Raw genomic sequence first — 16,341 nt, 5'->3', positions numbered from 1 at the left:
TTCCAACCCCAGATCGATTCAGTCCCTGCCCTCTACACAGAATGCGATTTCCGTTTGGATTTTGGGCTATTTTAATTTTCCTTCTGCAGCAAGAAGGATTGATCCGGAGTGACCCTACCTTTATTGTGCGATATCTTAGACTGCTGTTAATCCTGAATAAAGAAAGCTCCGTGGTAGAGAACCTCTGATAGGCTACACCTGGTCATGTGACACGCTAGCCTTAAAGGAGAAGCCCCTAATTTCTCTCAACTTCTGTTGGTCCTGGATTTTTCCTCCCTCCTCTGCCTTTTTCGATCCTCTCCCCCCCCCACTTCCAAGAAAAGAAAGAAGCTCCCTGCATGGCTTCCCCCCCCCCGCCTTCAAGAAAAGAAAGTAAGAGGCTTCAAGAAAAGAAAGAAAGAGGCCCCCCCCACCTTCTGAGCCTCCCTAACCACGTGCAGAAGACTTTCCTGTTTCAGTGGGGAGGAGGGGGGAGAGGAAGACCCGAGTTCAAAGCGATCTGAATTCAACAGGATTGACAACGGAATAAAGAAAGTAAGTGTAGACTCTGCCCAGGTCAAACAAGTAATTTGAATATATCTGCAGTTTTCCTTCTGCAGTAGACCAAGTGAGATCTGGAAACTTATACAGCAGTGAACTCATCTTGTAGTGTAATGACTGAGTGTGAACCGGAAAGTATTCAAGTCTTGCTTCTTTCAAAACTTGCTAATTGGCCTTAAGCAAGCTGCTGTCTACTAATTTCAGCCCTTCATTAGCAATATGAAAAAATAACTACCTTATAGGTTGCTTGTGTACTATAAGATAATGGATGCTAAGATCTTTGAACACTTGAAACATTGCTCAAATTCTGTTGTTACGCGAGAAGTACTCATAAGATTTCACCCGCTCCCAATCTTTCTTCCTGCCTGTCTGCTTGTGTTCTTCCTCCTTGCTTTCCCACTTTGGTTCTGGTTTGCCGCTAACTTTTGTTTCACTGTACCCTCTAGTATCCTCCTTGCCTACCTGCTTTCTTTCAATCCCACGCTGTCATCTCTGACATTGTTTTCACATCTCCTCTCTCATTTTATTACAGCAGGTGGATTGGATTAGATGACCCTAGAGGTCTCTTCCAACTCTATGATTCTATAGTGGTATTGTTTTAGTTTGCCTCTGCTGGGTTCACCCAATGTAGTCCCTCAAAATCTTGCATTTAAACCGTTTTCTTTTTTTTTATTTTATCACCCCATGTCAAAACTTACTTGCAAATTTGTGGGTTCCCCAAGGTTTGTAGAAGCTCCCACTAAGTCCCTAGACAGCTCCTCGTGGATCTGCAAATGGAATTTGCAGAGCCTTTGACATAATTAAACTGTATTTAACAGCACTCATATATTGCCAGAACATTTCTATTCTGCACAAGATTTCTTTGAATTAAATATGATCTTTTTTTTTTACCCAGAACATATTTGCAGTACACATGTAAGTACTGTTTCACTAAGATTGCAATCATATTCAGTAACCCCTTTCTGAGACCGTTGGTTTCAGTGGGTATAGAAAGGAATAACTTTGTATAGGACTCTGGCTTTAGATAACCAACTTACTTTGGTAACAGGACTTTTTGAAAATATTCAGTCCAGCAACGTTTCACAAATGATAACTTGTTACTCTTCAGTATTTGATCTATTTTTCTTTAGTCACCTAATAGCATTTACTGGCAAGAAGTCCCATAGTGAAACTTCTAAGAAATTGTATTTTGCCTTCAAGTCTGTTCCGTTTTATTGACTTGTTTACTTTAATACCAACTTCTCTTTTAGCACAATACACAGTTGAGTAAATCTGAGGGGCTAGTTCACACATGAATGTACATAATTTGGTTTCTCGTCTTCACTTGATTGCCAACACTTGATGACTAAAAGCTAAATATATGAATTGGCTTGCTGAAAAATATTGCATAGGAGGTGATCTAAGAACATTTATCTGTGATATACGAACTTTGATGACTAATACATTCAAACACCACCACTAAATCTTACTGTTATTAATGAAGTTTAAGTGCTCTTAGTTTTTGCTGGAATTTTACCCATATTCGGTTGGTATCTTTTAAAACAGAAATCAATATATGTCCCTTCTGATGACACTTTAGCAGTGTAGCAATGCTACAGCATTTGTCTGTTTTGAAGCCATCCAATTATATTGGAAGATATGAGAGGAAACTTGACTTCCTATACCAGTATTACCCCAAGTCCCGAGATGGGCGATTTTTGCTTGAGAAGAGCTTGATAGTGGATTCTTTATTATAGCTTAGGTCTTTCAATGTTATCAGCTGACCATATTTTCCTTATTCCTACCCCTAAGAGACTTTCTGACATCTGTTTCTTCATGTTACCTACTTAAACTAAATAAAGGGACCATGGAATTCTTACAGTTTTCAAAAGATTTACTCCTACTGTATGTTGAAGGTGTTCTAATTACCCCTGCTTTTACAACTAATAGACTATTAACCTTTTAGTTATCTATCATGCCATTTGTTTGTTTTTCAGTTCACTGATACCTTTTGAAATCTTTGTTTTTGGTTTTCCCTAGGATTCATTTTTTTCTCACTGTTAATGCTTCTAAAACTCTCTGAACATCTTCAGATTTTGGTAAACTTGCTTCATAAAGCCTTTACTGTTATTTTTTCTTTTGTATCATTGTGAGCATGTTATTAATAATAATGCTAAATTTTTGTAACTCTGATCTAAGCCAGTGAGATCTAGTGGTTAAGAGTGGCAGCCTCTAATCTGGAGAACTGGATGTGATTCCCCATTCCTCCACATGCAGCCTGCTGGGTAACCTTGGACCGGTCACAATTCTCTCAGAACTCTCTAAACTCTTCCTACCTCACAGGTGTCTTTTGTGGGGAGAAGAGGGAAAGGCGATAGTAAGCTGCTTTGAGATTCCTTCAGGTAGTGAAAAGCAGGGTATAAAAACAATTCTTTTCTTCTTCTTCTTCTTCTTCTTCTTCTTCTTCTTCTTCTTCTTCTTCTTCTTCTTCTTCTTCTTCTGCTTCTGCTTCTGCTTCTTCTTCTTCTTCTTCCTCTTCCTCTTCCTCTATAGTTTGCTCATATTTTGAATTGAGGTAGTTCTTTTTTGATGACCAAATTTGCTATTTAACTTGTAAGTCTACCAGTGGCTTTAAAGTGGGGCATAATGTATTTGATGAAGAGATACTGTAAAAATGCCATAAAAGAAACTAACAAGTATGTGAACATGTCAAAGAAAACTGGTGGCATGGAAAACTGACCCTGCCCCCCAATTAAAAGATGAAAAATTGTAGTCATATGACCTCAGCAATGATCCCTGTCCTACTCTTACTCCAACATCCTATTGCTTTATCTTTAAGATTCTTGTCACTGTGCTTTCTTGCTGTTCAGCGGCAGTTCTAGAATATCTGTACCATTTGTGTACTGTATGCTCCTTCCATAGAGATTGTGAGGGAAATCCTAAACAGGCCTACTCTGAATTCTACTCAGATCTATTCAATAATCACAGGCCTAGGAAAGTATTGAACTGATGTTATACATAGTCCATTTAATGTCTGTTTTAAGGCCTTTTCTTCTGTCTTTCTCTGTTGCCCTGCAGTCATGTATTTGAAAACACCTTCCAGCACTGTTTTTGGCATGTGGTAGAGTATATTGGCTGAGTGAAGAGGTGATCATGCTACCTGGTCTAGCTTCCTGAAATTTATAGGAGTTTAATGAATATAGACAAAATTTAAGAGGTAGATGTGGTACAGACTCTAGTTCCTTTGCAGTTTGTACTTTACATGCATCGTATAGAGGTAATATTCCTGGTCTTTTCAGGTGATACTCTGATAGGTGCGTCAAGGCTTTTAATCTCTTTGTAGAGGTTTATAGTCATAGTCCTGTCATAGCACCTACCAGAGTGTCTTGATTGGAGAGCCTGTTCACTTCTGATAGGGACATGGCATTCTTAGTTTGTGTCGGAATTGGTTTTCACTTTAAGGCTTGAAGAAAATGTATTAAATTAAGGAACTGGGACCAGGATTTATTAATACTGTTAAATACATATGGCTGTCTCTCTAACATAGTTGCATAGAATGGAGATCTTGTTTAGTTACAGCAACTGCTGTGGCCATTTCTCCTGAGAGACTTTTAATAGAAGGGCCAAGAAATGCTGCGCTGATGCAGAGCAGAGTCTGTGGGTTCCATGTCCCTTTGCTGGAGAATCCTGTGAAAAAGGAAATGTTACTGTTTTGCCACCTCTATTATGTTATCTATTCCAGTGCAATTACACACTAATTCAGAGCTCTTTGTGTTTGGCTAATAGCTTCTGATTCAAGGCTGTCACACAGTACCTATCCTTTGTGAACTTCTAATGCTGCCTGCCAGTGGTTTTAGCACTTACCTATGGAACACATTTTTCTTGGGGTTAGGTGTTCATCACGGGTAGATCGTTAGGAAACCATCAAGATACGATGCCATCTATTAGTGATACATGTAACTAAGATCGCAATTATCAAAAGCATGGGTTTGGGTTTTGCTGCTGTTGTTACCGAAGCTTGCTTATCCCTGCAATAAATGTAGTTGTCAGCAGGATAAGTTCACGCAACGGATAAGGTCACAATTTCATTTAGTGACAACTTCCTGCAGTGTGAACTTATGAGGTTCGATTTATTAAAGAGTCAGGACTGATAAGATCTCTGAATGGCTAGCCTGATTTATCTAGGTTTGACTGCAGTACTTGAAAAGAGAATGCCATATTTCAAGTTTATGCTTGGAACTGTAGTTTAATGTGGCTTTGAGAGTTGAGTACTGTGGGGCAGAGGGGTGTAGGGTGGGCATGACAATGATGTGAATATTTGAAGGAAGGTAGGCCTGTCAACCCATTTCACAGAATATAATGCATATTTTAAGAAAGCAGCACAGAAGCATATATGAAGTAACCTTTCCTGAATGGAAATTTACTGTGTTTTTATGGTAATCACAGGTGCACCCTATAATTTAAAACTTAATTTCGGCAGGAGCTCTTAATCTGTTGTTGCATTTTCTGAGTATTATCAGCAGCCACTCAGTGGTTAAACTATGTAGAACAGTCTCCTTTGCTATTTGAACTGGATTCTGGAATATGCAAAGACACTTTCAAGGCCTTTCTGGATTAACTTTCATTTTTTCAGGTCATTCTCCAGTGGTCCTCTGCTGGAGTAGTCTCACCCATGAGATGAAGCTCCTCTGCTAGATGGCAGGGTCATCCATCTCTCTTGATGACCCCTATAGGGGAGGGACTTCTGCCAGAATCCTCAGTTTTTTCTTCCTTGCCCTTGAAGCAGGACATGCACAGCGCTCCTATGGAGTACAATGACAAAAACCGCATTATTATGATAGAAAAGGTAGAAGAGTAAGGTGCAAGGTCCCTTTATTACAGGGGAAGCTACTTTGCAGCCTGTATGCCAGTGCCTATGGGCACTCATCTTTTGTAGTATAGTAAGGTACTAGGTCCCTATAATACAGAGAAAGCTGTTTTTGCTTCTATAATTTCTATAATTTTGCAATAATTTTCTATTATTTTTTCCACCTCAAATTGTTTTCTGGGTGGGACCTTGTCAGGTAACAGCCCTGGATGGAGTCTGTGTAGCTTGTTGAGAAGAGTCAGAAGATGCCAGCTAGAATGGGGCCTAGAACAACTTTTCAGAACCATCAATGGGAGGGGCCCCTAGTTGACAGGCTGTGGGGAGGGTCTTTATTTTAGCAAAAGATATTGTTCCTTGAATAACCTGAGAAGCCCCTCCACTATAGGGGTCGCCAAAACAGATGTGCAACCCTGCCATCTAGTGGAGGAGCTTCTTCCCACGCACGAGACTGCCCTGCCTTAGGACCACTGAGGATGATTCACGGTAAGTGAAACAAATAATCTGTTCTGGAACATGCAAGTTATAGTACATCAAGTACATTTGCGACATAGTACATCCTTATTCAAAAAATACTAGAACAGTATTTTAACCTCACAACAAACCTGTGAGATAGTCATATTCAAAAAAGTGAGAGATGTTAATTTCTAAGTAATTATATTATTGTTAGTTAAATGTTGAATAACCAGAAAGGAAGGGTTTGAATTTGACTTTCCAAAATCTGGTGTCTTAGGAACGTTGATTTTAAGGTATATGTCGGATACAATATAATTCCTACATAGAATAAAATTATTTGTGTAATGAAGGGAGTAGGTGTAAAGTTGGTCAGACTAACACAGTTCTTCATGATTAAATTGTTTTAAAGTTTTTCACTCTAATTCAAAATAACTTAGATCTTCCAGGGAGGAAATATATCTACTCATGTAGGTCAACTGTGAATAGACCTGAGCAAGATTCTGATGACTTTGATCCATCATCTGTTGTTGAAATTATGAAAGTTTAGGAGATATGGATAATGGCTGTTGGATGTTACACAAATTAATGCAACTAAATTGATATCCTTAGGTTATTTTTGCTCGTTTTTACATGCACTGATGTGTGTAAGAGTGCAGATGCACAGGAAAGAATTTACTACAATTGAACCCTTGCATTCCGGCCTAGCATCTACCAAGGTGGGCCGATTATCTTAAAAGCCATGGGATGTTTTGTAGCTGAGCTAGTGATCCATGACTTGGGGCTTCTTTTACAGTGCAGCTATCATAAGTCTTTGAGTAATCACAGACTTTAAAAGTATGCTATATCAACAAGATAAGAGGAACAGCCCACAGCACTAGCAGCATTATCTTTTACCAAAATTGATTAGCGTGTACTATGGGTCTCACATATTTTGCACAAGCATACTCAGCAAGCAGGAAATATGTATGGTCTTGAAGAAAGAGTAAAGGGGAAAAATTCTTACTATCAAGTCTTTCTGAAAGTGAAATATCCATGATTGTATCTGATTTCCAAATCTTGGAACAGCCTGATCTTGTCAATGTTTACTCAGAAATAATCCCAACAACTTTTGTGGAATTTACTCCCACATATATATGCACAGGATACAGGATATTCATATGCTTTTGTAAAGTCTAAGTTGTGTTTTCTGGTTATATTACAAGCATGAAGACCTGACCAATATAAATACATTTCAGAATCAGCATTAGCAGATCACTTGTTTCTTAAGCAGATGAGTGGGGGTCAAATTAATTCCACTTATTTTCTTTTAAACAAGAAAAAAGAAGTATAGTCTGGAGTTTTGTGCTGCAGTGCCACCAATATGCTAATGACACCCAGCTGCATCTTCTGTTGATGGCCAGCCATCTGTCTACACCATCAAATTTGCTGGCCAGTTGTTTGGAGGCCATTGCAGGACATTGTTGGCTCTCAATTGAGGCCACTTAACTACTTGACCTCCATCAGGAGCCTGGTTTGATTCTGAACTCCCCCTTACCTATGGAGGTCCTGGTAACAAATGTTGCCTGCCAGGCTTTTTATCACTTCCACAAGCCATGGCAACTGGTACCTTCCCTGTCAACATCTAACCTAGCCACAGTGAACCATGCAATGGTTACCTCTATATTAGATTACTGTAGCTTGCTCTCTGCAGGGCTGCCCTAAAACTGTTCCAGAAGCTTCAGCTTATGCAGGATGTGGCTGCATGATTTATATCCAATGGAGAGTCCGTCCCATAGCATATAATGGAGGTATGGGGGCATCCTCTTTGGGAACCCCTAGACGTGGACCCCGTGGACCAATCATTCTGAAATGTGGAGGGGAGTCATGGAAGAGCCTCCCGGAGCTACCCTGAAAGTTTGGAGGCTCCACCCCAAACACCAACCCTCCCAGGCCCCTGGAAAGGCAGGAATGCTGAAATTTCCATTATAGAATATGGAGGAAGGGGATTGGCTGCCTGGATTGATTGACAGGTGGAAAAGAGTCATATATATATAAGGCACGTCACTCTCTTCTGCCATTTCCAGCAGCACACGTGAAGGGTAAGAAGCATAAAATGGCAGCAGACAAGGCGCAAACTGAGCTGAAACGCACAACCCTAGAACTTGCCAGTTCTTTTTTTTAGCCTATTTTTGAGAAGTCGGATCCAGTTTACCTGTGTCCTAATGCTTGATCTCCAAATAGTTATTAGTTATGATTTTTCTTCCTGTGAAAAGTACCTGATCATTATAAATGTTCAGTCACAGACATTATTGTGTCCCTCCTACACTATCATGTATAAAAATATCTGTAATGTTGATAGATCAACAGCCTTAATGAGTAAATTTGGGAAGGAATTTTAGTTTTAATTTAAATATGAGGAAGATTCATCACATCCATAGACCCATAATGGCATAAATTATGGCAAATTAGCATTCTCTTTTAAGAAAAAAAAAAGTAGGGACTTGCTTATTGGCCAGCTCCCAACAAATTGTAATTTTTGCATTTTACTTAAAGATTGGGCCTAAAAGGTTTTAAGGAGCGTTCTAATTACCCTTTAACACTTTAGTAACATTAATGGGATAAATTGAACCAGCCTCCAAGAAGCCTTTCTCTAGCCTAAGGAGCCTTAGTTCACCTAAAGTGGTTGTTCCTTCGTGGGAAAAGCCAACTCACTCCTTTGACTATAGGACAGCTTCAGAGTTTAAATGGAATGGTAGGATATTGGTAAGAACCAGTCCTTTCAGTGTACATTGGTTACCTTCTGTACAGCAAACCATTGCTTCTTGGCATTCTGACATATGTTGCACCCAATGATGTTTCAGATATTTATTTTGTCTTTACCTCATTGCTTCCTGCTTGTCCTTGCCAGAGCTTAGGCATCCAACATACTAAAGAAAGAGAATGGGAGTAAAACAAAGAGATATTCCTGGCTACTGTTGTTCAGATGCCAAAGCTTATTTGGTTCTTCGGGCTTCTTTACTGTCTGCTTCCTGGTACCTCTTCAGTCTCCAACTACATTGTACCCGTGTTGAGACCCACTGGATTCTTCTAAAAAACTTAAAAAACTAGACTTTCAAGTCATGTGCAAGGCAGTACAGTAGAATACTAGATAATGGTTATTGGTAGTATTCACAAAATAATATGCATGGCTAATAAAAAGGTATGCAAGGTCCTGTATAGATGTTTGGACCTGTAGAGTAATGGAAGGTAATTGCTTGAAATTACATTAAGGTTTTGAATATTTATATGAATCATAGTACTAGAGTTTAATTTCCCTCTGGTTTTTCTCCCTTTTAGATGATCAAACAATACTTACCAGATTTGTTAGTTGAAAATAGGTACTACAACTGTAAATGTTGAGGATCACTGAATTCTGCTGACACAAATACCCTTTTGATGCTGAAACTATTATTTTACTTCTGTCCTGATATTAAGCAAGGATTTGTGATTAACATTGGGGGGTAATAACATTGAAATATATTCATCCTATCTATACTGTAGTCACTAGTGCAAATTAAGTTTTTCTGATGTAATAGCGAGAGTATTATAATGAGTAACCAACTGTAATTGCCCAAATCTAAAGGTGCAGATTTGTAAGGATGTTCTGAAACATATTTGAATGCAATAGATTTTGTAACAATAGAAGGATATATGGTGCCCAATTCAGTAGTAAAATGAATGGGTGAAAGAAAATCTTTTCTTAGCTTTTTGTAGCTTTGTATATTGCCTAAACACCCTTGAAATAGTGCTATTAATGACTGTTCTCTGCTTAAAAAGAATAGCATCATCATGTGCAACTGGGAACTTGCTAGATGTTTGGTTATCACTGAATGATCTGCCCTAAGTTTGTCGTTCTTAATCCATTAAAAGACAGGCCTGCTTGTAAATCCACAGGTATAGATAAGGAGTCACTGTTTGACTGAGTCTGAACCCTTTTCAAATGAAAAATGTCAGTGGCAGAATGGGAGGCTGAATTATTTTTTTTAAAGGGTTTTCAAAGATTCTCATGATTCCTTCAGTATCAGTTAAATGTGACATGTCCATAGACATGCTTGCTTTTAATGTGTAGAAGCAGACAAATACGGCTGGTTTCATCTTTATGTAGAAGAAAAAGTGCCTGTAGATGTGCACGTACATCTGGCTTTCCATAAGGGAAAAAAGTGAACTTCACAACTAGCTCCCAATAAAAACAAGAATATTTTTCATGAGCCTTCTCACCGTCTCATGGAAATTTCTTCCTGTATTTGCAATTTTCTGCTTCTGTTTGCAAAATGAGACAGAAATATTCACAAGGAGATACATTCAGAGAAAAATGGAAATGCATTTTTTTGCTGATGCAATCAAATAAAATTCTGTCACCCAGTTGATGGTCAGTAGATGCAGGACATCCAAAAGGAAAAGCTTCTTTACTAAACTGCGGTATTCACTACCAAAGTTTGTAGTATTGGCCACTGGCATATATGGCTTTAAAAGGGGATTAGACAGATTCATAGAGGATAAATCTATCAGTGGCTACTATCCATGGGAACTGTAGGGAACCTGGTCTAATCTAGTAATGTTCTTATGATTTGATTTTGTTGTAATACACACTTTTAATGTTGATGTGTACTTGGTCCATCCCCTTCTCCAGTCAATGCAGCATAGAGGTGTTGTGTTTCACCAGGATTGTTATCAGATAATCAAAGTGTTGGCTATGTGGGATTTCGATTCCACATCTACTAGGTGATTCTTGGTTCAGAATGAACAAGAAGAAGCCTTCTGAAGTAGCATGGTATTAGGCTGGCAATCGAGCATGTTTAAATATGTTCTAAATTTATGGCAGATTTTACCCGTGTTGTTTTTTTTTTAACTGAAATGATGCTTCCAACTTTTCATCATCTAGAATTTCTTCTTGGAATTTCCAGTATTGAATTACCAGAACTTGGTACACTATGGCTCAGTGAAGGAATAACTGCCTTGTGTGCAGAACATTCCAGATTCAGCCCTGGCATCTCCCCTTAAAAGATCAAGTAGTAGGTAATATGAAAGATACGGGAGAGATGTTGTCACTGCCAGTCTGAGTGGACAATACTGACCTTGACGGAACACTGGTTGGATATATGCAGCAGATTTTGTTTCTGAAGTATAACTGATAAATTATGGATTCTCCATTATGCCATTTTTTTTAGTTTTGAAACTTTGCATAGATTGCTATACATGTCCAGATTCTTTTACTTCTGTGCATATACATCTCCCCGTTCTCTTTGTAAGCAACACCTTCAATTAGACACAAACTGGCAGCCAGTGTAACTTTCAAAATGGGCAACATGTGTTCATCTTTGGTCTTCTGTGCACACCTGCTCCTTGACAGTGTTGCCCATGAAAGTATGATTCCTAGTAGCTGTGAGATTTAGTAGAGAATGAGTGAGTTCGTGCCCCCCCCCCAGTAGATTCCCCACTTACTAAGAATTTTTTAATGAAGGAAGGGTCCTTAGACTGAATGTCAAGTTACTACTCTAGGTATTGTCAAAATTTAATTTATCTCAGGAAATTATACTTGTATTCTTTCCTTCAGCAGCATCACAAGCTAAGTGAATAATGCGTACATTAAGACGTGCTTTATTGTTATCTTCCAAGAGAACGCAACCATCTAGTAAAAGCCATTGCATGTTTGTTTGTTACTCTGGTCCAAATAAAGGAAAGACAGCATTTTCACAGTCCTTATCCAGGTGGATTGTTATGATCAAGTTCATAGAATCATAGAGTTGGAAGGGGCCATACAGGCCATCTAGTCCAACCCCCTGCTCAACGCAGGATCAGCCCAAAGCATCCTAAAGCATCTAAGAAAAGTGTGTATCCAACCTTTGCTTGAAGACTGCCAGTGAGGGGGAGCTCACCAAGTTGATTGCCCCCTTTGAGTCTGTGCTTATTCCACCAGAGTGCTTGGTTCCTCACTGTCCCTTCTCAAAGAGGTTCCTATTCTGCTACATAATCCTTGGCCAGCATCTTTGTGAAATATTATGCCCTGAATCTGCAAGGAAGGAAAGATACTGAAGTTGGCAACGCAGTTATCAATTCCTTGTAAAAGAATCTGTCTGTTGTTTTATCCATACTGTTCACTGTCCTGAGATGGCCGTGTCTGAGAGGGGCGGTATAAAAAAATCACCAAATAAGTAAAATAAATAAATTTGGGAGAGCTTTAATCCAAGGTTGGCATCTCCCAATTTTTCAGACCTATTTGCTTTCTGTCATCCTGGGCCCAATATACAGATTTAAGTATCTGCAGATGGAACCATGTTATGATAGAATGAGGAAAATAAGATATAGGAAAACAGTAAAATAATGGAATTAGGGAAATCTGCTCATCACTATGTTTTCATGTTTTCATTTTAAAAGATCACCTTTTGCTACCAGGAGGGCTGTATAAAAATCAAATAAAATGTTTTGTGTTTAATGTTTTTTTAATAAAATCTGAACATAATTAACATGTGTATGTATTTCAGTTTACACATGGCTTTTGCATGTTCTGAAATTATTATCTTGATAGAGGACCCTGATCCTCATTTGCTGATCTTTAGCTAGCATAAATCCATTAAACTCTTTTTTAAAAGACTATATGGGGAGTGGGCACATTTGAAATATCTGAGAAACTATTCATAATATTTAATAGTATATTTTTGGAATTCAGATAATCAAAACTAAGATATCTAGAGGTATAGCATGTTGAATCTGCCAAGCTCATTGGAAAAATCTATTTAAATGTCATTAATTTGAAAAGAAAGAACTCCCCAAGCATCCTGTATATTAGAGCGGATTCAGTGTCCAAACAGCACAAATAATTGTTCATTCAAGCCAGAGGGTTGGTTATGCAATTCTCATCCAAATTCTGTCCAGTTTATAGAGTAGCAAATTACCTGGTTTTGTTTCCAGTGCGGAACCAATGTAATAGCTCTATTTTTTTATTTTCTGTATTTGGTACATATTACTGTGCATATAATGATTAGCTTCAACTTTCATAAATTTATTTACATTTCCTACCTATATGTTACTAATGGGAACAGTGCACATTGATAAAACACTACAGAAGTATGATCTCAATGCAATTGTACATATGGTTGTATCAAGATATTTTCATGTCTTTTCTCAGTGTAGTAGAACAGATGGGAGTTTTACTACACACTGTACAAATTGAATTGTGGCACAATATAATATATATAACTGCATCAATTGTTTTTTCCCCCTAGTGTTTTGCCATTACATTTGTGCATATTAGTAAGGAGGAGAATGTAAAGAGTAGCAGGCTCTTTTCTGATACCATCCAGGGTGTTAATGTTGGGAGAAGTGCCATATTAATATGTCCTTATTAAAAACAACTCTTAAAACATTATGTAAATTGGATTCACATTATGTTAGTTTGCCACTTAGAACCATTTTTGCCATTTCTGTCCATACTAGAATTCTAAGATAATATTATAGAATACTACTTTTAAAAAAAGATAATTGACATTTCCTTTAAAAATGTTTCACTTTTTTGAGTCTCAGTCTAAAACACGTTAACAGACTGATTTTGAAGAACGTAGACTTTGATTTTTTAAATTTTTTTGTTGCTAACAGAGTGTATAGGAATCCCTGCTGGTTATAATTGTCAACACTCCTCTCATGTGTTTATGTTGATGAATTTGTGCCACAACTGATTATTGCCTGAAGGCTCAGGGTGAGAAGCTAATTGTATGCTAAAACAAAATCAGCTAGTTAAAATGAATTAGATAAAGCCTATAAGGAAAGTACAAACTAGTTAACTTAGGGCCATTTCTGCGTGGCCTTTGTGATATGGGAAGTCTTCCAGTGAATGTCTTCATGCCATTTAGGATGATGATGTAAAATTAACCCATGATGCAATTTGTTTACATGGCAGTATAATTCCAATTTCTGGCAATAGAGATAATGGTCATATTTCCTGCTTCTCCCACATGAACTCAGATGTCGGGCTTTTCTAGAAGAGTGCAAGAAAGTCTTATTCCAGATCCCACATCAGAATAGCTCCTTAGAAGATATCCAAATGCTCGTTTTCAGCTCTATTGATTGTGAGATTTAGTGCTAAACCAGAATTGTAGGCAGCTGTAGCCATAAATATAACCAGAATTGTAGGCAGCTGTAGCCATAAATATTTCCTCTTCCATAACTATTTCCTTTTAAGGTTTTAGCAGATTGTATCAGACATGTATATGTTTTAAACATGATTTTCACAGTTGTATGGGTTATAAACCTGATGTCCAGATTCAGGCAGTTGGGTGAACTAGAGCTCATTTTCCAGTCTCAAAATAGGATTCTAAATTGGGACTAACCTAGTTTGTGGGGACAACAAAAATTCCCATTTGTCATGCATTCAGATTTGATGTGGGAACTGGGATTTGTTTCCAGGTATATGAAACACCTAAGTGTTAATTTAATTCTATAAGCAAAGGGAGTAAAAAGAAGGGGAACATGTCAATACAACAAAACGTTTGTATCCATTGTAGCAAATCTCAGTTTAAGTACAGCTGTTTGTGTCTGAGTGCACCCATCTAAGCACTGTTGACAGAAATAAATTGCAAAAGTTGTGGTGTTTGTGATGTGGCATAAGTTAGTGCTCTAATCTTGTTTTTTTTTTGTTTCTTAGGAGAGTTGGAGGTATTTCAGAGGGATGGAGAACGGAGGATCCAGAGTCGGCAGCAGCTTCCGGTTGGAACAACATGGGGACCATTTGCTGGGAAGATGGATTTGAATAACAACACGTTGGTATGTTAGAAGAAGTTGAATGCTGAAGCAATATTAACTTTTCTTTAAAGGTTGCCATTTGAATTTTAAAAGAAAGAAGTCCAGGGAAGAAAATAGGAAAGACAGTGAGGAAATGCCATATTTCAGTGGTCCCCAATCCCCGGTCCGAGGACTGGTACTGGTCCGCAGATCAGTCGGTACCAGTCCGACACTCCTCCTCGTCCTCCTCCCTGGCTGCTCCCGGGCTGTCCTGCCACTCTGCCGCCGGCTCACCTTTGGTGCTCTCCGGCAGCCACCATGGCTGGGGCTCCCCCTCAGCGTGGCTCTGCACAGCTGCTGCTAGCAGTGCCCCCCAGTGGGTGGCGGAAAGTGAGGGGCGCCAGCAGGAAAGCAAGTGGAGCAGGGGCTCAGGCGGTGGCGGCAATGTCCCTCGGCAAAAGATTACCCCCCCCCCCGGGCCTCAGTAAAATTGTCAAGTGTTGACCGGTCCCGGTGCTAAAAAGATTGGGGACCACTGCCATATTTCACTTTCATGGTCATTGCTGTTTTTCACTTTTACAGTTGGATCATGTACAAATTTTGGAATGAATCTAGTGTTGTGGGCAACATACTCAGATTCAGACCAGAAATTAGAGTTTTTCAACACCATTGTGCCTGCTATGAATCAGTAGAGCTGAAACTGGGAGCTTGATCAGGTTGCCAGATCCAAATCTTAAGCTATCTTCTGTGCCTGAATCACAGCAGGTAGAAGATACTGATTTGTTGACCATGAAAACCAGAAGTCATGTACCTAATATTGATACCAGTTTTAGCAAAAGCAGACTCTTCATATTGACTGCCAGATGCAATGTTGCACATCCCTATTTTCTTTTGTGTCTGTAGTATCACTTCACTATGGCCCATTATGCAGGGCCACCGAAACGGCGATTTTGGGTCATATGGAAAACGCGGAGAGGGAAGACACACCGGTTATGCATGGAACGGGGCGCAACGGCGGCAAAACCCAGAGTAACCGATTATGCACGCGGCGATCCGGGCACCGCTTCTGGTTGCGCCCCGGTCACCCGGAAGCTGCACTTTCTTCCACAGTTCGCTAACGCGGCTTTTTCACCAGCATGCACCGAAGCTGCGGCCGGTTGCAGCCGGCACCGTGTGTTATCCGTGATTTTAGTCACCGCCATTCCACCCCGAATGTGCATTATTCCCCCCGTGCATAATGGGTCTATACCATCCTAACTTTAGTTTCTAAAGGGTAGCCGTGTTGGTCTGAAGTAGCACAATAAAATCAGCATCCAGTAGCACCTTTAAGACCAAGAAAGATTTATTCAGGTCATGAGCTTTCGAGTGCAAGCACTCTTCGTCAGACTATGATCTCCCTGTCATGTAAGGAGATCATTGTCTGACGAAGAGTGCTTGCACTCGAAAACTCACACCCTAAATAAATCTTTCTTGGTCTTAAAGGTGCTATTGGACTCTGGTTTAATTGTCCATCATAACGTTGCTACACCACTTTGACCTGATTTGTGCTTATGTAATGCTGTCCTTGTCTAGCTGGTATACATTGATAGTGTGCATTCTGTTCCATCAAACAATGATATTTCTCCAGAAGCAGGTAGAAACCAATAATCAAAATAGTTGTTCAATCTCTTAAAACACTAAGAATAAAAAGAGTTGGTTCTTATATGCTGATTTCTCTACCATGAGTCTCAAAGCCTTCTCTTTCCTCTCCTCACAACAGGCACCCTGTG

The 16,341-nt window shown here is 39.2% G+C and overlaps 1 protein-coding gene across 2 annotated transcripts in view; it reads left to right on the top strand.

The window, feature by feature from the left end:
• Positions 1-16,341, top strand: part of ZFPM2 (zinc finger protein, FOG family member 2) — a 363,363-nt gene that overhangs the window by 148,009 nt on the left and 199,013 nt on the right. For both annotated transcript variants that reach the window (XM_077351676.1, XM_077351675.1), the window contains one exon: positions 14,496-14,614. In XM_077351676.1, the coding sequence (XP_077207791.1) occupies positions 14,496-14,614 (119 nt within the window). The remainder of the gene's footprint in view (positions 1-14,495; positions 14,615-16,341) is intronic.

This window comes from Paroedura picta, chromosome 9 (genome assembly GCF_049243985.1).
Source record: "Paroedura picta isolate Pp20150507F chromosome 9, Ppicta_v3.0, whole genome shotgun sequence".
In the NCBI taxonomy this organism is placed as follows: domain Eukaryota; kingdom Metazoa; phylum Chordata; class Lepidosauria; order Squamata; family Gekkonidae; genus Paroedura; species Paroedura picta.
The sequence above is the reverse complement of the archived record's forward strand: the minus strand, read 5'-3'. Positions and strand labels throughout refer to the sequence as shown.